General features: G+C 38.1%; 1 protein-coding gene across 7 annotated transcripts; it reads left to right on the top strand.

Annotated features, from left to right (window-relative positions):
* Nucleotides 1-226: 226 nt before the first annotated feature.
* On the top strand, nt 227-22,022 carry rufy3 (RUN and FYVE domain containing 3). Of its 7 annotated transcripts, none has more exons than XM_067571834.1 (19): nt 227-793; nt 7,773-7,946; nt 8,277-8,394; nt 8,509-8,610; nt 8,731-8,854; nt 9,800-9,864; nt 11,125-11,190; nt 11,289-11,358; nt 11,468-11,560; nt 12,501-12,584; nt 12,667-12,834; nt 13,857-13,954; nt 15,116-15,235; nt 16,400-16,517; nt 16,863-16,948; nt 17,049-17,076; nt 17,303-17,380; nt 19,011-19,066; nt 20,511-20,733. In XM_067571834.1, exons 1-18 carry the CDS (start codon nt 532-534, stop codon nt 19,020-19,022), a joined length of 1,866 nt encoding a protein of 621 aa, XP_067427935.1. In that variant the 5' UTR covers nt 227-531; the 3' UTR covers nt 19,023-19,066; nt 20,511-20,733. The 7 variants fall into 7 exon arrangements, with proteins under 7 accessions (XP_067427935.1, XP_067427942.1, XP_067427906.1 ...); XM_067571841.1 differs by lacking the exon at nt 20,511-20,733 and adding an exon at nt 19,261-19,393; XM_067571805.1 differs by lacking the exon at nt 19,011-19,066 and having other exon boundaries at nt 20,511-22,022.
* The last annotated feature ends 1,336 nt before the right edge of the window (nt 22,023-23,358 follow it).

Consider the following 23,358-nt stretch of genomic DNA (forward strand, 5'->3'; position numbering starts at 1 on the left):
TCATGTGTTGTCTACCAAATAATTTCATCGTTGTCGCTATTTCTAAATGCTAAAAATGTCCTGAAAACCCAGAAAGATATAAATAGTTCATCAAAGAGCCTTAGAGAGAGGAGAGGCACAAGACTACTTGTAAACTAGAGCGGCACAGAAAACCGCAATGCATCATGGGAGCACAATTGGTCCCGTACTGGTCATGAATCCACCGCTAGTAACACATCTCCCTCTATTTGTATTGTCTCTGGCAGTGTAAATGGATTGCTGGACCGCTGACACAGCGCGCAAACTCTCGCGAAATTAGCAACAGATTTGACCAAAATACTAATGCTTTAAGATTTCCGGGTCACGGGAGGGTTGTGGAGGACAGGACGAAAGGCGGAGTGATTACTGGAGATATTTTGGAGTAAACTGACTGGCCTGTGTCGATTGTTTTTGCTAACCACGGTTATGCATGTCTCCAGCAGCTAACCCCACGTAGCCTAGCTGAGCGCTGACAGCCGTTGGTCACATGAAGTGAATCTGGTCGGAGGGAGGATGGCGGAGCGGGACACACCGCCTGGAGAGCTGCTCCTGCAGTCATCTTCAGAGCTTTCAGAAAGTTCTGAGAGACAGAATTCATCAGATGAAAACGGACACGTTGACAGTCCGGATGAGACTCTCTCTCCTACCTCGGTGATATACTTCAAGGAGGCTTTAAACTCCTCAAACTTGAGGTTTGGGACGGCTGGGTCACTGTCGCCCACTCCGCTTCGACGGTATGACTTCCAGATTGAAAGAATCGATTCAAAGCGCAGAAGTAAGTGCTAACGTACTAGTTAACCACCCAACTAGCAAACGTTATTCCCCCTAATTACCCAGTTTATATAGATTACCTACTGTAGCTTCAGTTAGCGTTGCTAGCTTGTTAGTTTAGTTAGCTAACTTTTAACTGTCACGGACAAACAACTTCCTACCTTGTGACTGAGGTACCACCAACTGCTAACTCAACTGGCTAATGTCAGGTAATAAATAACGCTTAACCTTTCGGCAGTTGCTTCTCATGCTCATATCTCTTTGCAAAAATCGCAAAAGAGCAGTCTAACATTAGCGTTAGTCATTTGAAGCAAGTAACCTTCAGGTAACACAAGCTAATGTCAACAAGATGTGTGGTTTAGAAACGTATCCAGCAGTAGCCTGTGTTGTTTTGACAGACCTGATTAAGTACATTTACTCAAGTACTGTGTTGTGAAGGTACTTGAGTACGATTTTGAGGTACTTGTACTTTACTTGAGTGTTTCCATTTGATGACTTTGTACTTCCAGTCCACTACATTTCAGAGGGAAATGTACTTTCTACACCACTACATTTATATGACAGCTTTAGTTACTTTTTAGATGAAGATTTGACACAATGCTCTTTATGTAGATAAAGGGCTCATTGTAAGGTTACGAAAACACGATTCTTATTTTCATGGGATTACACAGTGATTAAAACATATCATATTCCTTTTCTACCAAGTCTGTTCCGCTAGATTCCACTACATTATACACAATACACCTTTTGTACTTTAACTACATTTTACTGCTGATACTTTTGTACTTTTTACTTCAGTTGAATTTTTCATGCAGTACTTTTACTTTGCTGCATTGGTTCTTTCACTTTATGGATCTGAATACTTCTTCCACCACTGAACATTTCACATTAACCAACCAACTAAATATGGCCAGTTATAAGTACCGGAGTTACCCACTGCTCTAACTAAATACCTAAATAAAAACCCAAAGTTCCCACTTCATAGAAACTCTGAAGGTTGCTTTCACATGTTCATTATGTTGCTCATAAGAGGATGTAGAGATTAAGAGATGTAGAGGTAAAAGTGAAGTAACTACACGTTAAAGGACAGGTTCACAATTTTATCAAGTCTGTCTTAAAACAAAAGTCTGGTGCCCAAATGAAGACTGAAATAGGTTTTTCTTGCTGTAATCATTCCTCCTGTTCATACTGACTATTAGAAGATCCCTTCAAAATGCATTTACAATGTAAATGATGGGGGACAAAATCCACAGTCCTCCCTCTGTGCAAAAATGTATTTAAAAATTTATCTGAAGCTGATATGAAGCTTCAGCCGTCCTAATGAGTCAAATCAAGTAGATATCTTTCAATGTTACAGTCTTTTTAGTGCCAAAGTTCCTCTTTTTGTTACTATATTTCCACCGCAGCTCAACAGGGAAACACTGTCCGAGGAAACACAAAGAGGGAATTTGATGCTAAAAAGACTGTAAATGTGTCAGATATCCACTGGATATGACTAACTCAGACTGCTGAAGCCTCACATAAGCTTCAGATAAACTTTTAAATGCATTTTTGCACAAAATGACTGTGTGGACACACTGTGGATTTTGGCCTCCATCACTGACATTGAAAGCACATTTGAAGGGGATCTTTTAATATCCAGTATGAACAGGAGGAATGATTACAGCGAGGAAAAACCTCTTTCACTGTTCATATGGACACCTGACTGTTGTTATAGGACAGACTTAAAAAATTATGAACCTGTCCTTTAATGTGTAAGGACAGTAACAATATATGAACCCTGTTACACTTTCAGAATTACACCAAAACATTAAAGGCTGTCCATTATAGTGTGATATGAAACCACATATTGTCTGGGATGTAGAACCCTCTCGATAGATTAATGGTTGAGTAAGATTTTGTTTTTGTATAAATTGTCCTTTATTGTTTTCTTATCCATTTATCTTTTTTACAGGTAGTGATACTGGACTTTTATGCTGATATTGATATTTCAATATCATTTTAAAAAATATGCTACCAATAAATTAGGGCTGCAACTACCGATTATTACCATTATCCAGTAATCTGCAGATTATTTTCTTTATTAATTGATAAGTCGTCTATGAAATGTCAGAAATAGTGAAATGTGATTGTTACAGTTTCTCAGAGTCAAAGGTGACATGAGCTTCAAATGTCCTGTTTTGTTGGACCAACGGTTCAAAACACAAAAATATTCAGTTCACTATCACGTATGACAAAGAAAAGCATTAATTCATCACATTTGAGAGGTTGAAAACAGCATTTATTGGCATTTTTCCTTTTAAAAAATGACTAAAACGAATAATGTGATTATCAAAATAGTTGCTGATTAATTTTCTGTCGATCGACTAATTGATTAATGGAGTAATCTTTGCAGCTCTACAGTAAATTGGCTTATATTTATTTGTATATTTTTAAGTAACCACATAAACACCAATTTATCAGTTAGGCTCACATATCTGGCATCACAATAATACAACACTGAAGAAACAATTTGACTTTTTTTTCTAATATGTGCAGCCAGTTTTGTAGCAAGGATTTATAAATACTGAGATCATTAGTCCAAATCCCTCCCTTTACTATACTTTTCTGATTTCATTTTATAACTATATCATGATCTAAAAATACTTTTTCAAAGGCCTCTCACACTGCCAGGAATATAACTCGTGTGAAAACATCCTAAATCCCTTGTTGACCATTTTTGCCGGGAAAAAGAAAAACTTACATTTAAATACGTTGAGACAAAAAAAAAAAATGATAACATGACTCGTGTATCTTCAGTGGTTGCTATGGCTTTGTCAACAGCCCTAAAACCTTTCTTTATTAATAACATGATTAAGATTAAATATTGACATTTCTTGGTTATTAATGCTTCTGTGCAGTGAAATGATTAACTGAACTAATCTGATTGTCGTAACTGAATGAAATGAACACTGACTACCTCTGCTGGTTGCTATGGTTACCCACACAACAATTTTTTTTCCTTGTCTTCCGGTACCACCAGACATCATCCCCTAAACATCATCTCCTAATTAATATAAAGTTATGTGGTTTTTAATGTGTGTCAGCGGGCAGCAGGCCTGTAGATTGTTTATCTACAGATGAGTGTTTGTCTTTTTTTTTTTTTATGAGATGTTACACTTTTCCTAAATTGAAATTAAAACAACACAATAAGCGTTTACATCCAGGACCTTTTGGCCTTATTAGCGGTGTTGCTCACTGCTGTTGCTGTTATGCTGTGCTCCAGCAGCCAGCTCAGTAACTGTTAAACACCAGACCTCTGTTTCAGGTCAGGGGACGCTGCTGCTGATGATGCTTGAGAGACAGATGAGTCTTCTGCTGCATCATTAGCATTGGATGGATACTCTAGGGACCCCCCCGCCCCCCAACCCCCACCTCCTCCCTCCCCCCCTTTTTTTTTTTACGCATGCACCATCTGCTCACGTGATGATGTGTTGCTGTACCCAACACTACTGTCAGCCATCTTGGTCAACACCCACCCAGTGCATTCACTGCGGTGCACAGGCAGTCCAATCAGAGCGAACCAGTGCTAAGCAGACCGGAGGAGGGTAGTGATTTTCAGCACAGTGCTCTCTTGCATTTTAAACCCCCCCCCCCCCAGCCTGCACAAAAGGGATAACAAGAGGCTGAAGAGGGAGGAGGTGGTTGGAGGAGGAGAGCGCAGGGCTTTCTCAAGACAGAAGAGTATTTTTTTTTACTCAGTTGTAGCAAAGAGGGAGAGGAGGGTGCAGGCATAAAGAGGAAGAGAAGCAGCACCTGCTGGAAAGCTGCTGTGGGCCCTTTCTCGTCTTGGCCTTTTTTCCTCTCTTTTTTTTTTTTTTTTTATTTGTCGGACGCTCTTTTCATCCTTTCTTTTTCCCCCCTCTGACCTGTTATTTTTGGGGCCGTCACTGGCGTCTGGAACAAAAGCTACTGCGCCTTTTTCCCCTCTCGGCGGTGTTGGTTTTGCCTCGCATCAGCTGAGTCATCATGTCTGATCTGACGCCTCAGAGCGAAACCCCGACTCCCACCACCGACAAGATCACCCAGGCCGCCCGGGAGACGATTTATCTCTGCAACTTTCGCGTGTCGGTCGATGGCGAGTGGCTCTGCCTCCGCGAGCTCAATGATATCTCCCTCACCCCGGACCCCGAGCCGGCCCATGAAGGTAATGTGACGGATTAGCTCATCGTTCGGGAGGGAGGAGGTTTAGGGCACGGTGCGATCTCTGTCAGGGCGTGGTGATACACAAGGGGTCCCCAGACGCTACACGTTTCACCTAGTGAACTGTGGTAATGCTGTGTCATGATGGATTTAAGGGGGAGACGGTTTTGATGTCACTGAGAGTTACACAGCAGGATGACGCTGCGTGTAAATAAGGCAGGGCCGGGCAAGAAAACAACAAGGAAGTACAGGCTGGGAGGATTTTATTAGATTGAGTTTATGAGATATCAGTAAATCAAGCTGACAACAAGCACTCAATAAATCATATTTGGTATCTGTTTTCCTTAATCTTATGAAATCTAGGATGTAGGTTTGCATGTTGTTGAGCTTCTTCCTCATCTCTCGCCACGCCTTCTCTTACATCCTGCACAGAGGAGGCAGATTGGCAGGTCCACAGTTTTCCTGAGCCAGACTTATGTTCAGACTTCTTTTTTTTTCCAGCCAGTTGGCAAATTCAACACTGCAGCACTTCAGCCTGTAGCGCTTAAGAAGGTTAACAGTCTACCGTAATGGCATTAAAAAAGGGGCCACTAACAGACAGAAACATTTGTTTTGTCAAGATACTGTAACTAAATCGCTTGCTACCAGCGTCTGTGTGTTGTATGTCAGCTGACTCGTGTTTATTGTTAGAGATGCTCAGGTTTGAATGTCTGATAATCAAGAATTTCATCGGTCTTTTCGGCCAACATTTTTATTTTCTTCATTTACATTTTCAAACGTTTTGTTTCTTGTAATTTTCTTTCCTGTAGCAGGTGGATTCTTTTAAAGGTTCACAGTTTTAAAAATATCTAAAGAAGAAGATTCATTTCATTCAGTCATCACAAAGATTTACAGAAATTATGTTGAACAGACTGACTCATTATGTCCTTTATTGACTATTAAATCATGTCTGATATGTTTGTTGTTTTTGTAAATTTGCAGATTCATTTTTCTAAGCTTCTGTAGCACTCGACACATTATTATTTCTGCACGTAATTGATTTACTAGATGCAGACAGACTGAAGTGATTTGGTTTGAATCAGAAGTGATGACGTCATGTTGTTGCATATTGTTTTTTAAGTAACAAACTGTTATTAGATACTCCTCATAATTAGCTCTACACTATTATCCAAGTAATTCATTGTTTAGGTGTGTGTTGCACTTAATGTAATTACAGCTTTTAAAATCAGATATTAGAAACAATGGATCTCATGCATGAATGTCTTCTTATTTTTCTCTTATATTCGTTCTTGTACAAATCATCAATAAGAGGAAAATAAGAAAGTCTTACGTGGGATTCAACAAACTCTCTTAACCGCCTGAACTTATCATAAAATACTCATTTCAGCCTGATGATTGTCACCTGTTCAAGACATTTGTGCACATTTGTGTTAACAAAGAGTAAAAACACAGCACAGTTTGAAGTGCTGCTTTCAGAAACCAGAAGACAAACACATAACAGATTTAGGAGTGACATTAGAAACAATTAGAAAATATGACTCAAGCTAACATGTCATCAGAGCAGCTCTACACTGTGACAGAAATAAAGAAGGAACGCTTTGATGTGAAGTTAGATGCTAAAAAACATCTTTGTAAAGCAAAGCGCTCCGTGATGAGAGGCGGTCATGTGACAGTGGCAGAGATATTAGAGGAGAGAATATTACAGCTGACAGCAGGTGACGTTACTCTGTCAGCTGCAACACAACATGATGCTGGACACAGACTCAGCTACGCCAAAATATGCCAATAAATCTAAAAAACCTTTTAAATAAATCGGCAGCTGTGATGATGAAAATATAGTAACAGAATATAAATGTTGCATTGAGTTTGTTTTACTTATACATCACATTTTTTGTTAATTTCTGTATCATGTTTAAACTCAAAATTAGTTCAGATTAGGGCGTTATAATCCTAAATGAAACAGTTTCTCCCCAGTGAAGAAAGACAGAGATGATGTAGTCATGACTCATACGACAGGTCTGGACCAATCGTAACTTTTGTTTGTACTTAAGAGAAAACTGACAAAAGCCCCAAATGTTCTTATATCACTCGTACGCATTTTAAGAACAAATCTGTTTGTACGAGTGCTTCTTGCATGAGGCCCAACGATCACAATGCAGATTTACACAATTTTAGAAATAACAACCAAATGTGTGTTATTCATCTTTTTATTGATTTTTTTATTTTGGATTTCTCTATATTTGCTCTATAACCGAATTCCATGTTAATGTAAACTAGAGACCAAATGTATTAATAATGTAAACAAATGCTGTAGGATGACTTAACCCTGACCAGCTTCTCTACTAAAAGCCTCTCAGTGTCTGTTGTCCTCTGACATAAATAATGGATTAGACATCGACATGTAAATGCATCATACCAAGAATAAAGGGCTAACTTTATTAGGTTTGGCATATTTTCCTAGTTGAACCATCAAAGCCATCTGTTGTTGTAGATTTACATTAAAAATGTATGAAAGGTGTCGCTATGTTGGCTCCTGAAGTCAGTTTTACAGTATGTTTCATATTTACAGATTGTAATGATGAAATGTATATCTTGTTGGTGATTTCTGTTGTCCTCGTAGACACCGGTTTAACAAATGTTTTAAGCTTTGCATCATCATGCCTCGTGTTATCAAGACTATTCATTTCACTTCCTGGAACAACAGCAGATATTTTAGTAACACAGAACTGACTAAAACAGATTTTGTTCCCCGATAGCTCATGAGTCATCCCTGCTGTCTCTCTCTCTCTCTTTCTTTCTAGATCCCAAGGATCCCATCACAATCGAAAGGCTTAACCTGATGAACATGGCCAAACTGAGCATCAAAGGCCTGATCGAGTCTGCGCTCAACCTCGGACGCACCCTCGACTCTGACTATGCACCGCTCCAGCAGTTCTTTGTCGTGATGGAGCACTGTCTGAAACACGGCTTGAAAAGTATGAATAGTACACTTCACATCTTCACACCATGCTTTCAAAACTACTTCATTACTGGCTCTTACAAGTCTGCGAGGTTTGAACGAGGGAATTTGAGATTGTGAGCAAAAAAAACCAACCATTGCTCAGTCATATTACTTACAAAATACATGCGAAAGGGTCTAAAACCTTCTATATTCTCTGAAGCTAGCGTATTTATTTTTGTCTTTTCTGTATACTGTATTTACTTCCTGTTTGGTTTCCGTCGCTTAGTATTAAGTCCTGTGTGATGACTAAGTGACCCAAATTCCTCCAAAATAAAATGACAAAACACTGTCTCTCAATCATCAGCCAAGAAGAGCTTCCTGGGCCAGAACAAGTCTTTCTGGGGGGCTTTGGAGCTGGTGGAGAAGCTGACGCCTGAAGCAGGAGAGATCACGGCCAGTGTAAAAGACCTGCCTGGCCTCAGGTAGGTCTGTTTATATCTGTTCCCTAAAGAAGGAGGAAAGATTTCTCCCAATCTGAACTTTAGACTTTGTTGATTGTTAATTTTTAAGTCCAACGTCCCCGTGTTTGCCAACAGAACTCCTCTAGGAAGAGGGCGCGCGTGGTTACGACTGGCCTTGATGCAGAAGAAGCTCTCTGACTACATGAAGACCATCATCAACAGAAAGGACCTGCTCAGGTGTGTTCATACTGTTAAATAAAACTTTTTTATCGTTATCTCAGTACCGCTCTAGCACACGATTCACGTTCAGAAACGCTTAAACGGCGACTAACGCTCGTCTCCTTTATTTCTCTGTAGTGAATTCTATGAGCCCAACGCGTTGATGATGGAGGAGGAAGGAGCCGTCATCGCCGGGCTGCTCGTCGGACTGAATGTCATCGATGCCAATCTGTGTATGAAGGGAGAAGACTTGGACTCACAGGTTATTCTGCTTTCACTTTCACTAAATCAGATGCACCTCATTTTTGACTCGAGTTTGCGGGAAGGAAGAGAGAAACAGACAGTTAAGTTTTTACTTTTTTCATTTTAGCTTTTTCATTTTCCACCAAAAGAAACTAAAGTAATGGGGTAGGAGGTATTTATTTATGCACTGTAAGTATTTAATTTACAGTTTGGGACATTTGGAGATTCAATTCAATTCAGTACAACTTTATTTATCTCTGTACAGGCAATTATATACAGCAGCTCACCACCCAGATCAACAGATACACACACAGTTGACAGGAAAAGAAAGAAAACAGAAAAAGGATACATGTTTTCAAACTGAACGCAGCCACTAATAAATCCCCCTTTATTCATATTTCCTCTCTCAGAGTATTTAAGAGTTTATTTACTGGATATCTGTTATGTCAAGAGAATCTGTTTACATGCTCCAAATCTCAAGTGTGACACTTAAGAGCCATTTTAAAGCAGGCTGATATTAAAATGCTTTACTTTCCAGTTCTAACACAATCAAACAGCAGTGGTTTTATCTTCGTCGTTGCTCCTGTTTTAATTCTACTGACAGTCGGTAACCTTAACTAAGTGATTTAGGAATCTCTGCTTCATGCATGGGAATGAGTTCAGAGTGACTGGGAGGAATGGCCGGCTGCCAGTTTGTCAGCAGGTTTCTAAACAAGGAAGAACAAGTGAAACCGTTCAAGAACAAGCTGCTTGTTTATCAGAGGCTGACCTCTGAAATATTTACATAACCTGAGTGCATTTAAACACTTTTTTTTTTTTTTTTTTTTTTTTTTTTTTTTTTTACACATGATGAGGGATTAAACACCGTGCTGTATGTACAAACAAGGACGAGACAGCAGATAGTTTTGCTCTTGTGGTTTCGGTTGTCATTGATTTTCTGTTTCGTATGAAATTACCTCTGCAGGTCGGGGTGATCGATTTCTCCATGTACCTCAAAGACGGCGGACACAGTAGTAAGAGCGCAGAGGGGTGAGTGCTGCTTCCTGAGCTTCAACCACAGTGACTTTCATTTTACTTCCTCAAAACTGCTCAGTAACAGTTACAGTAATGCAGTCGGTGCAGCTCTTATTACTGGAGATGAGCTGTTATTAGTGATTAAAGGATAGATTCACTGTCCTAAAACAACAGTCAGGAGCCCAAATGAACATTGATACATGGTTTTCTTGCTGTAATTATTCTTCCTGTTCATACTGACCATTAAGAGATCCCTTCATAATGTACTTTCAGTGTTAAGGATGGGGGACAAAATCCATTTAAATATATATTTTATATATTAATCTATAAACAAGAGAACAAATAAACAAAGGGTTACATGAAAGAAAAGCTGCTGGTCACAAAGGTCCTTTAGTTTTACAGAGTAAAAAGCAATAACTAACAAAAGAAAAGTGTATTTAAAAGTTAATTGCTAATATGAGGCTTCAGCCATCCAAATCTTTCAACATTACAGTCTTTTTAGAGCCAAAGTCCCTCTTTTTGTTACTATTCTTCCACCACAGCTCAACAGGGAAACACTGTCTGTGGAGACACAAAGAAGGAATGCTTTACTTTAACTGTGGAAGATATCCACTTTATTTGACTAACTCAGATGGCTGAAGCATCAAATTATCTGTAGATAAACATTTAAATACATTTTTGATCAAAACGAGGACTGTGGCTTTTAGTGCGTTTGGAGGAGATCTTCTAATGGTCGGTATGAACAGGACAAATGATTCCAGAAAACAAAACCTGTTTTAATGTTTGTTTGGGCTCCAGACTGTTGTTTTAAGACACATTTGAAAAACTGTGAACATATCATTTTGACGTTAAATACAGATAATTAGTTGAGATTTCCTTTGTAAATCTGTCTGGATTGATGCAACAACACCATTTACTGCATCCTTTTATTTAATATATGGATCTACTGTCAATGTAAATCTAACATTTACGATTTGTTGTTGCTCAGCTACTAACTTTTGAAACCTGGCTCAGTAAGATGCTAAAGATCTTAGATATATGATACATTTTGGGAACTTATTTGCAGTCTGATGTCTGAGTCTGATGTTTCACACTTAAACATTTCTCTTGTTATGAAAAGCATTCCTTAATGTGCTGCAACCAATGACAAACAATTGAAATTATAATCCATCCATTAACTGACTTAACTGTTACAGCACTGACTCTTTCAGACCAGGTTTTTTTTAGGTCTTTTTTTCCTTGTCTCATTCGTCTTTTTCTTTTTTTCTCCTTTAGTGACGGTCAGATCACGGCGATCCTCGATCAGAAGAATTACGTGGAGGAGCTGAACAGACATTTAAGGTTCGTCATAGCGACCGACTCTTCCTCACCGTCTCCGCTTTCCTCAGCAGCTTTGTTTAAACGTGATGATTAAATGTGAGCGTTATGTCTGTTTATAGCGCATCAGTAAATAACCTCCAGGCCAAGGTGGACGCTCTGGAAAAGTCCAACACAAAGCTAACAGAAGAGGTGAGTTCAACTTCTCAGGTTTTACTCGTCTCTAGAAACGACAGGACTGTCTGGTTCTCGGCTTAGCTGCTGGCGTTCTTGTTGACAGAACTGTTTGTTGTCTCCGCAGCTCGCAGTGGCGAATAACAGGATCATCACTTTACAAGAAGACGTGGAGAGAGTAAAGGAGGAGAGCTCATATCAGCTGGACTCCAGTAGGAAGGTGAACACATCGTCAACTCGATCAATTTACCATTTTTATCACATGATGAGGATTACTTGCTCATAACACGTCTAATCTTTGCTATTGCAGTGAGGCCTAGAGACGTTCTTAAACAGTCCTGAATTATGAGACATGGTCCAGATCTATTCAAATATTATATATCATCCGACAGTTCAGTCTGACTCCCACCAAAGCTGTAAATTAAGATATTTCCAGCTCAGTAAAACATGAAGAAATTCTGGAAAAAAAAATGTTTTCAACATTAGTCAACAGGATAGTTTTTTATGGATGTGATGGTTTGTTTTTTTTTAAGTTAAAGTTAAAACAAAACTTTTTTATGAGTCTGAAGTCAAAATATTTTTTAAGTACATTGTGCTTTTGAATTTATCTTTTTAGTAGCTTTAGTAGTAGTTATACTAAAATTTTGTGAACTAAACAACAGCAACATTTCACATCGGGGTCTCTGAGCACATAACTAGAAAAGATTTGTTGTGGGTAACAACAACCCTGTAGGGCCGGGCCATAATTCAATATGGAAGTTAATTGACTTTCAGTGGAGTCATATCAGAAAAATAAGCACCGTTTGCGTTGTCATTTTGCAAAATTTTGTTGTTAAAATTCATGACTTCAAGCTAATTTTACTTTTAGGAGTTATGAAGTGTTTGTTTTACACATGTGACGTGTTTTTCTTTGATATAATCTGCAACAAAAGAACACAGTTCATCACATTAAGTGTATTTAGGATTTTAGATATTCATATCATGATAATTATTTCAGCCATATTTTCAAGCCTTGATTGAACTATGATACATCACTTCATCTTCTTACTGTTCTCCAAGAAAACACAGGATTTGCTTTAAAGTTCAGTGTTTGTACAATATACGTTTTCAATAAAACTCTTGTTTTTTACTCTTTTAATGGACGTGATTCTTTTCTTCAGGCATTAAGAAGTGACTCGGCACCAGACGGACAAGCTCTGGGCGAAACACGCAAGCAGCTCAAAGAGGAAACTCTGCTTCGACTGGTGAGTTTCAGGCTCTGTTTACATCTTCATACCGTCGTGGAATCGGTTGTTTGTGTCTGAAGCGGAGCTGATCTCTGCGCAGGACGTGGAGAAGGAGCTGGAGGTGCAGATCGGGATGAAGCAGGAGATGGAGCTGTCCATGAAGATGCTGGAGAAAGACATCTGTGAGAAGCAGGACGCTCTGGTGGAGCTCAGACAGCAGCTGGAAGACCTCCGTGCCATCAACCAACAGCTTGGCCACAAGTCACAGGTGAGGCTGCCGTTTCTGATCCTTTTAAACGTGACCTCATCTGTCCAGGAAACACGCGGGACGCCAACTGGTTGTTTTGACCGTTGTCTGAAAGTATCTGTGGAGTTTTGATTTTGGTGTTTAACAGTAGTTGTGTTTGAATGTAAAAATGTGTCCAAGTTGATTTTTACAGGATAAAAACTCTACAAATTCTGTTGAAATTGGCAAAATGAACAGTGATTTATACAAAAACACTGAGAAGAACAGACATGGTGAACACAGCAATGATCAGTTATTTTTAAAATTACTATCAATCTTTCTGTTAAGATTGCAAATATTTGCTCTGCATTAAAGCAGAAGGTCCAGTGATAACTGTCATTTTAAGGGTTTTACTAATAATATGACTTTTGATTATTTGAAATGTTGCAGCTTAATTCTCATAATTATTTTTTTTGTAAAATTATGACTTTATTCTCATAACATCACAATTTAATGTTCAAACTCCTGATTTTTTTTGCCCTAATAGACACCAAAATACTTTATTATATATCTAATCTAAATCAAAAACATGTTTGAAATACCCCAAATCATCTCTCAAGAGCTAGAAGTGTCAAGATATCATGAAAACTTGATCTACAGCCACATCTGATGGCAAAAGTGACATAAATAACTCACGCAGATAACTAATAAACATATTTTTGAGGTTTTCACTGTTCCAGCTTTTGTAGTTAAAGCCTGAAAACAACCTGAACTGAAATAAAACTCAGAAAGTGAACTCTGCTGCAGAAAATGTTTTGAAGATCCCCTCCAGACATGTTCTAAGATATCTAAAAATACTCTCCTCGGAACAATAATGTGTGTCCTTTTCTCTCCTCCTTGTCTCCTTTTCCCTCATTGAAAAGTCCAGAATCTATGAATATACAAATATTGGTCTTAAACTCAGATTCTCGGTGAATAACTGTGAAAACAAACTTTTTTTTTCTCTCGTGAGACATAATTATTGTCGTAGCTATTTATTGACCAACGTGCTTCGTCTCCCTCAGAGCGCAGAGTCCAGCTCCAAACAGAAGAGCGAAGCCATCTCTCGCTTGGAGGAGAAGATAAACCAGATGTCAGGGACTGTAAAACAGCTGGAGAGCAGGTGAGCCAGAGAGATCACACAGATTTCACACAGATTGGCGTGCGTGTGTCAAAAGTCTTACAGTTAAATCTCTTGTTGTCCCGTTTGTCACATTTTTCTTCTTCACTTTCATTATCATTTTATTTATTTTTTTTTTTTTCCCATCATTTGTAATTATTTTAACCGCTCAATCAGTGAGAAACATCTGGTGAAGCAGGCCAGAAACCTGAACTCAACCGCGGGGAAGCTGCTCCAGCTGCAGCAGTAGCGGAGCCTCCCTGCCTCCCGCCCCGCTTTCATACATCCGAATACAAACATACAACCCTGCCTAATATAGAAATAACCAAAGTAGGATGTTATCTTTTTCTGTACGATGCTCCTCTGTTGTTGAAAAATAAAAAAAATAAAAACCCATCTTTCCCACAACCTCCTGCAGTGGCTCTCCGGCATCAGCTTCGAGTAGTGTGGACTGAATCGATCCCTTTTAGCAGCCCCTTAATCCTTGTGTTCTCTGACAGATCTGTTCGCCACATCAGGGTTATACTTTTATTTAGAAAGCATTTCTTCAAATAACCCCATTAACGCTTCTTGGCAAAGATAAAGACGAGTCGTGTTGTGTTCAAAAAAATTCCAACCCCCCTTTGAACACGTTTTAAGACTTGATGGACTGATGATGATGATTTAATGTGCCGACACATATATATCCTGGATATCTGGGAAGGTAGCGGTGTTGCTGTAATTGTAATCCCAAAGAAATCGACCGCTACCGGAGACCGTACGTGAGTCTGAACTGATGTTTTAGGATTATGTTTTTTGTCATTTGGTGATCCGCATTCAAGCGTAGAAGGACAGGACGGGAGTAAGACGAACGAAGGATGGAAAAAGGGCAAAATTAATTCATTAATTTTGAATTGTATGTGAACATAACATTGGTGTAAACTGTAGTAATCATTAGGCTAATAAAACGATAAACAAAAACGGCCTGCTTCATAATTCTTTGGCTAAATTTTTCCCCAGTTGTCCTCATTGAGTTTGTCAGACTTGTCTTTTTTTGTTGTTTTCTTTTTAGTTCTTTTTAACCATGTTTGTTTACATTTTTAAGTTTTTATTTTACCATAAGTTTATGTGACCGCCCCCCCCCTCCCCTTCCCCCTCCTCACCCCCCCCAACCCCCCAAACCAGATCCAAACAGGCTGAGAAAGAGAGGGATCTGGCTTTAGAGGCCAACCGGCTCTTCAAACAGGATTTTGGAGACAAAATCGAGAGCTTGCAGGTGGAAGTGGAGCAGCTGAGGAAACACAGGTAAAATCCTGAGGGAAGTGTTAATGAGATGCTAAATGTCAGGCTTTTAATGTGCATTTTTTTAAGGATAAGTCTGGTGATATTCTATATTTTTTTATTATCAACAAATCCCATGAAAAGATTGATCCAACTAACAAGTTTTGTCTGTGTATCTAAAGCCTGATGTATCAGGAGGAATTAGGGCTGTAGTCAACCAAAGAAAATCTTGGTCGACTGAAATCGTGGGGGAGGGGGGGGGGGGGGTGTAACGGGACAGAGTGCGTTTGCCTTTAGGCTAACCTATTGTTGCTAACTTTGGAGCTAATGAGCTAACCCCATTCACTTTTCCAGCACTTGGGGAAACAACAGACCTGACTTCTTAGCATGTATTAACTGTTACACTGGGGTCTGTACTGTACATTTACTGCCAGACTGACAACTTACCGCTAACCTTTTCCTCTGCTCCGCTCGCATCAACCGTCACTTTCCCGCCGCTCTTTCCCCACTCGCTACGCAAACATACTAAGCACTGCCCTATTCCGAAACGGAGTTACGCTACCGATATTTAGCGTTATTTTTGGCATTAAAAAATATCTTTTGGCCTGGCGGGAGTTCGTTGATATTATTACACGAGAAACGCCGATTCAGTAGACATTCATTACGTTCAGTTAACACTCAGTAGACGTTGAGTTCAGTTAGACCCAGCAGTCTCCATTAGGTTGGGCGAGTTCAAAGTTGTGAAAACAACGGGGGTGTTTTGAATACACCCCCGTTGTTTTCACAGGTGATTTGTTAGTCTGCCCCTCCCGCCGCAGGAAATAATGGATTAATCCTGGAGAGTTATTGATGTAGCACTTTTCTCCTTATGAAAGTAACACGGAGATTATTCGACCAATGAGAATTTAGTCGGACGAGAGCATATCGACCAACTAATCGACCAGTCGACTACAGCCCTAGAAGGAATCATAGAGGATGCTAATTTTATAATTGATGGTATGTTGGTTTATTGTTAATGTTGTGATTTTTTTTTCACCTTTAGTTTATTTATATTAGAAGACATAATATAATTTACTTTTTTAAAATAATAATGTACTTTAATACTAAAAAAAAAAAAAGGGAAACCAAACCTCGGTGTTGTGAATATTTGAAGTCTAGACGTGTGTTTGTGCTTGTTTGTTGTTTCAGGTCTAATCTGGAGGTGGAGCTGAGGAAGGAGCGAGAGCGAAGAAGTGAGCATCACGTCGACGCCAGACAGTCCAGTACTCCTCGGAGGGAAAGAAAGCACCCAGAGAACATACCAAAAGTAAATTTGTGATCATAATTGTGCTCAATCAAAGGGGCTGTCATCGATATTTTTATAATAATGTATGATGTGTTGGTCGTGGCTCGTAGTGATGAACCTACAGAGAATTATCAGCGACTCTACAGCTCCTCTCGGCTTTACGGAGCTTTATAGCGAGTTTCAGCTCATTGCTAACAAGTTCAACATATCAACTTAGTAGGTGATGATGTCAGTGTTGTGTTCACTGCTTGTTTCTTCTGCCTCCAAGTGGCCAAAAAAAAAATCAGTTAATGCAGATTTAAAAATAAGTTTTAAAGTCTCGTTACACTCGTATAGTTTGACAAAATGTGTTCATTTTACCCGCAGCTTCTCCCAGAATCCCCGTCAGTCAAAAGGGAGATTGATCAGTTACACACGGGACCAGACGACAAAACAAGTCTGAGCTCCAGCTTGTAAGTAGTTTAGAGAACTGCAGCTTTTAAAATATGGTAAATATTATGAGACAAATATTTATATATATATATTTTTATGTCTCCTCTTTTTTCCTTTAAGGTCCTTGTCACATCACGAGGATGAGCAGGTGAGGCCTAAGAGGCTCTAAATCAAATGTTCACTTTTTTATTACAGATTAAATCCTGTAAAGAAAGTTTTGCTGCCATTATTTCCTTTGTCCTGATCAATTAAAAAGTCGAGATTGTTCTGTGAAGATGTAGTCATGAACAGGCGCTAGTACTGAAGTATGTCCTCATGCACAAATATCCAAAGATTTCTAGCATTAATGCCATGTTTCTTTTAATTTTCTCCAGGATGAGTCATTCGTGGAGATCAGTCAACCAACCATCTGTACAATGTGTGAACAGGACGACTCCCTCCTGAAGACAAAGGTACGAGGATTGATGATTGACCAGAACTGAATCATCTTTCATTAGATATTTAGCGTCAGTATGAATCAGTGGAGGGTGTTTATAATAGTTTATAGTGGTTCCGTGGTGTTGCAGGTGAAAATAGGAAACAGTTGAGTGTAAATATGCTGGCACATGCATGAAAATATCACATGGTGAGATAATACTAGAAGACATTTTTAATACATAAAACATATTCTACAGAGAGATGTTTGTTTAGGTTTGAGAAGGTTGAGATTAAAGCCTCTGGAAACGTGGCTTGAAATCATAAAAATGCATATATGATATCAAAGTTGCATGTGTCATTAAGCATCCACAAAAATCTGAATGAAAATAAACATTCATAACTATTAGAAAACTGAGCTCAAAAACAGCTCATTTGGCTGCTCAAACCATTTCTCAGGACTGTGTGGGCGTGTCCAGATCACGTTTGATTGACAGCAAACTTTCAGCTCAAGTACCACTTTATTTTCTATTTATTCACTAAAACGTTTTGCTGATATGGAATAAACTACTAAATCTATCAAATGGACCCTATTTGGTTAGAAAGCTTGACTAATCAACTAACTAGAAGAACAGGTTAGACCACCCAAATCTGTGTTTTTATTTAACTATACCTCCCGGAGTATGACGCTAATCGTTTTAGCATTCTCCATTCACATACGTGAAACGGTTAGCATAGCTTAAACATTTTGCTATGAACTACCAAATCTATCAAATAGACCCTACTTGGTTGAGAGCTTGAATAATCCTCTAACTAACAAACTAGGTTAGACCACCTGACAATGTGTTTTTAGTTTAACTAACTTATACCTCCCGGAATATGGCGCTAATTGTTTTAGCATCTTCCATTCACTTACATGAAATGGTTAGCATTAGCTTTTCTATTCAAAACTTTTGAGCTTATTATCAACTATCCCAGTGGTCTTTTAGTTATGTTGACTAATCGGCTAACTAGCAGACTAGAGTAGACCACACATATCTGTTTTTATTGAACTATACCTTCCAGACTACGAAGCTAAGTGTTTTAGCATCTTTCATTCACTTACATGAAACGGTTAGCATTAGCATTGCTATGCTACACTTTTGAGCTACTTATCCACTCCGTGATTAATACAGATTTGGATGGTGTACCCAAGTTTGATAGTTAGCTTAACACAGTAACTTTCAAACCATATCAGGCTCATTTGAGTTCTCAATCTAGCTAAAAGCAAAGAAAAGTGCAGTGTATTGTTTTCTCATGGGAGAGACCAGAGTAAGTGTTGTGAAGTCAGCTTGGCCAGACAGCCACGTCAATCATCTTTCTCCTAAATATGATTGGGCAGGTATTTATTAGGTAATAAATACCCTAGCTTAGCCCCACCTAACCTCAACCCACTAACAAGGGTAGAGAGAGAGACTTTCTAAAGAATTACATAGACTATGTCAAAGGCTATGTTCTCATACTTTTTAGGTGTTTATTAAATGCACATTAGGTCCCAAATTACATAATTAATAACCAATCATGGATTTGCCTTTCCAGGGGCTTTAAAGTCTGTCAGTCAGTCAGTTCACCACTTTAATCCAGACTGAAGTGTCTTAAAATGCTTACAGATGTTCATGTTCCCCTCAGGATGAACTGTAATAAGTTTGGTGATCCCCTGAATTTTCATCCTGCTCCATCATCAGGTCTAAATTTCACACTTATTGTATACATTACATCCTATACACTGTATATAATGCAGTTAGTACACAAGTAATCCACAACATCATTTTATAAGAGCAGGAATTGCAAAGAAAATCAAACTATGACTTGAGAGTCACCACCAGCTAAACCAACTCAATAATCAAGTTATTTTTTGTTCTCTGATTTCTCCCTGCAGCTGTTTCACCATCATCCAGCTGTTAGCATCTCTTCCGTGTAATTTGTGCATCGAGAAGGAATAAGCACACTCATAAATCAAGAGCTTTTTAGTCTTTATGCAGCTGTTTTAAATAAACTTCATGTGTCATTTTTTCCACTGTGAACTCACTACAGACTCAAAACTTGCCTAGAAGTAATGTGTCGTCTGAGTTTGGGACTCAGCTAAATATTTTCTGACCTCAGCTGCACTTTGTGTTAAGTGCTAATTAGCATGCTAACAGGCTAAACCGAGACAGCGAACATGATAAACAAAACATTAAGTCGCTAACGCGGCTGCAGACTCTTTGACATTTTGCCAAACCATCACAGTAAACTGATTTCCAAAGATTTTAGAAGCCCGAAGCCTGTTTTCAGTCCAGTTGGGTTTAAAAAATATTGACGTTTAATCTTATTTGTGCTTCACTCACAGTCTGAACAGGAGATATGGAAACACAATAACAAGAAAACAGTGATGACTGTAAAGAAATAATTTGGTTTCTTCTTTTTTTTTAATCTTCAGTTGGATCAGCACAGATGTCACATAATTTAATCCTAGAAGGAAAAGATCAAATTGTCATTTATATTTTTTTTTTTAAAAAGTCAAGCAAGTATTATAAAATGCAGCTCAGATGGTTTATCGAACGCTTTTTGTTTCTTGAGTTTATCGGCTATCGAGCTCCTGCGACGACTTTTCCTACCTGAATTTGTAAAACAGTGAAAGGTCACGTAGAGGTCAAGACTTAGACTGCGGTCACATTACAAACTGAAAAAGCCCAAATCTGATATTTTGCCTCCAAGTGACTTAGATCTAATTTTTTTTGAACAAACCAAATCAGATTTTTGTCATATGAGATCTGGACCACTGGCACATGTGATACTCGATCTGATTCATATCTGATCTCTGGCCGTCCAACTGATGTCAGATCAGATTTTTAATTTATTTATTTTAACGTTTCAGTTCTCTGTTCAGGCGCTTTTCATCATTCGGTGTCGGCGCCTCACAGCCCGGTAAAAATAAAACATGGAGGACAGATAAGGTTTTTCTGAACCATCAACAGAAAAAGATCAGATCTGACTAAAAAAAATCAGGATTTAGCATTTCTTAGCTGAAGACACAGCCAGCATCTTTTATTTTAAACACTCACTTCCTATAGTTTTATCATTTTTATATATTTCTTTTCCATTTTTTGTCAAATATTATAATCCTGTTTTTTCCTTTTTTTTTTCTAGAAACAGTGTAAGAACTGCGCCGGCGTTTTCTGTGAGAGCTGCGTGTGCAACGAGCTGCCGTTACCTTCCTCCATTCTGCCAGAGACTGTGTGCACTTCCTGCTACTCTCTGTTACTCCAACAATACGCTTCAACGCCGACATGAACTGACTCGCCGCATTTTACCGCCAACAACGGCTGACGACCAGACGCACGGAAACCCGGAGGCATTGATTTTTCTAAAACTGGCACTGCAAAAATGCACTTTTTTTTTTTTTTTTTCATTTCATGACTCAAGACGTCTGATGGAGTCCTGAAAAAAATTTTTACCTCCTCAAAGTCAGCGATGGCCAAAAAAAACAAACAAACAAAAAAAAACATGCTACAGGGAGCTGCGTGTGTGCAGGTTTTCATGTCAATCAAATACTGTCGGAGCCATTTTTAAATTCCCTTTTCTGGTTGAAAGTGTGTTAAAATAGTCAAATTCGGCTGCTGTGGTTTTTTTTTTTTTTTTTTCTTATTTTATTTTTTTTGGAGTGAAAACCTGAACTCACACAGTTGAAAATGGCATCTAACTTGAATCATCTCATTCATGGACGCATCCACGATGTCCACTGAGTGGATTCTGGATTAAACTGATAATATTTTTAAGCTCAGTTTTTAATCATAAAAAAAAAGGAAAAACTGGATTTTTTTTTTTGGTGACAACTCAGTATTTTGCAACACAAATTCACTCTAATCATAACACAACAGTTAACAACAGTTATCGTAATAAAAATCAATGAAATTTTGCATCATTTCACTCGGATGAAGCGTTCATTTTCATACTTTTTCCAAAGTGGTTTCTGATTCAGGGTGATACTGACAAAATCAAATATCACACACAAATAACACTTTTAAACCAAATATATTTATGTTCAAAATAAGTTAATATGTAGAGAAAAGGCTCTTACATGATATAAAATTGTTAAAAAGAATCATAAATATACATAAATGATCAATTCAATCAGTCTAATAAGTTAAGAAATATGTATGTGACAGCGTTTAAGAAAAGACATATTTAATAATCTCGACTCAAGGTTCACTTATTAGCTTTTTCCTGAGCTTTCAAGCGCATCCCGCAGTCTTCCTTTATCCTGCAGACTGACAACTACACATAACTTAATAAACTCTGCTTATAAAGGCCGCGAGACGCAGTCGAAGCTCAACATTTATTAAAAAACTTGTTATGACAACCAAAATCTTATCGTGTGTTATTGATATTTGATCGATCGGCTCCGAGCTGATTCTGCAGCTGCTGTTCAAGTCTTTGTTTTTCGTAAAGTTTTACAAAGCTGAATATTCAGGATAGAAGATTTTCTTTACTGTTGCTGTTGTGTTCTGAGTTCATTCTTAACTGGCATTAACCAAAAAAAAAAAAAAAAAGCTATAAAACATGAAATCATCTCCCGTTTTTACAAATTCCTCTCATCCTGTACGTTACAGTCGGGTCGGGCTTTAAACAGTGCTGCAGTCATTTCAAACGTTCAGATATTCAGATTCTAGTCTTTTCTTCTCATTATCTCATTAACTCCGTTTCTGGGTGTCCTTTAACATATTTCAGCACTTTTTTTTTTAAACGCACGGCTCCCTGTCTTGACTGGTTTGAAGTGGGCATATCTGTGTATGAGGCATATCTTTATAACAGCTGTTTTTATTTGTTTTTGTTGAGATTTATATGAAGAAATAGAAGCTGCGTTAAAAACCAGTTAAACCTTTAGTCGTTTTTTTTTTTTTTTTTTGTAGAAGCTAATTAACATGTGAGATGGAAACGCTTCTTAGATGAACAATAAACTTTTATTCAATTTTACAAGTGTACGACTCTTATTTTAAACTTGTGTTTCACTTTTTATTACCTGCATCCAGAAGCATGAAGACCTCGACCCTTATATTTTAATTTCAGATCGTCTCTATGGATCAGCAAAACTAAAAACTATGAGCAGTTTTTATAAAGTATCTCATAAAGCACCTTTTAAACTCTGGTTTTAAACTCTGCTACATAGAGAAGCTATTATTAGTTGTGTGTGTTAATTCTATTTTATTCTATTTTGTGTGCAACATGTTTTGCTAATAAAAGAAAAGGTTAAAGTGGGAAACACTGTTTCACCTACACAACTTATTAACTTAATAGAATTTTAAAAGTTTCATTTTTTAAAGAAACACTATCATTTTTGATACTAATTTGTGTTTGTGGCAAAATAGTTATCTCATTGAATACTTTTTAAATCATCATATTAAAGTGAATTTTCAAAATTTGAAGCTTTTTCAAAGTTTACAACTAAAAAGTACACGAGTGTTATTAAAGTCCTCCTCTCAAAAACATGTTTTCTTCCTCAGTTTGGATGTTTGAGCTTCACTCCCCAGATTGATGAATGTGCAAAGTTTGTTTTTTGACATTAATTTGCTGAAGGAGGAAAGTCGTGAACCTACGAGCATCATGTGTGACGTCACAACTAGTTTGGAGCCAATCGTGATCCAGTATTCAACTGACACAAGTGTGATGTGGAAACTTGAAGCCTCCAGTGCACAAACACTGAGAATAAACTTTACAGTGAAGCAGGAGACGTCCTGCAGTCCAGCAGTTAAACTTTTGAATTTAAATATATATTTGCATATTTATAGATTCTGGAGTTTTTAATGAGAGAGGATGAGATGATGTCATTTTAAAGACCTTTAGGTAGTTAACTTATTTGTAGAGAAAACATTGGACACAAAATAGACATTTCATGTCTTAAAACAACTGTAGAGGAGCTTTAACATATTTGCATTTTATCAACTTTGAAAATGAATCAGCTCACACGGTGCTGACTTACACTTTTCTTGATAGATAA

Source organism: Thunnus thynnus, chromosome 2, assembly GCF_963924715.1.
Source record: "Thunnus thynnus chromosome 2, fThuThy2.1, whole genome shotgun sequence".
Taxonomy (NCBI): Eukaryota; Metazoa; Chordata; class Actinopteri; order Scombriformes; family Scombridae; genus Thunnus; species Thunnus thynnus.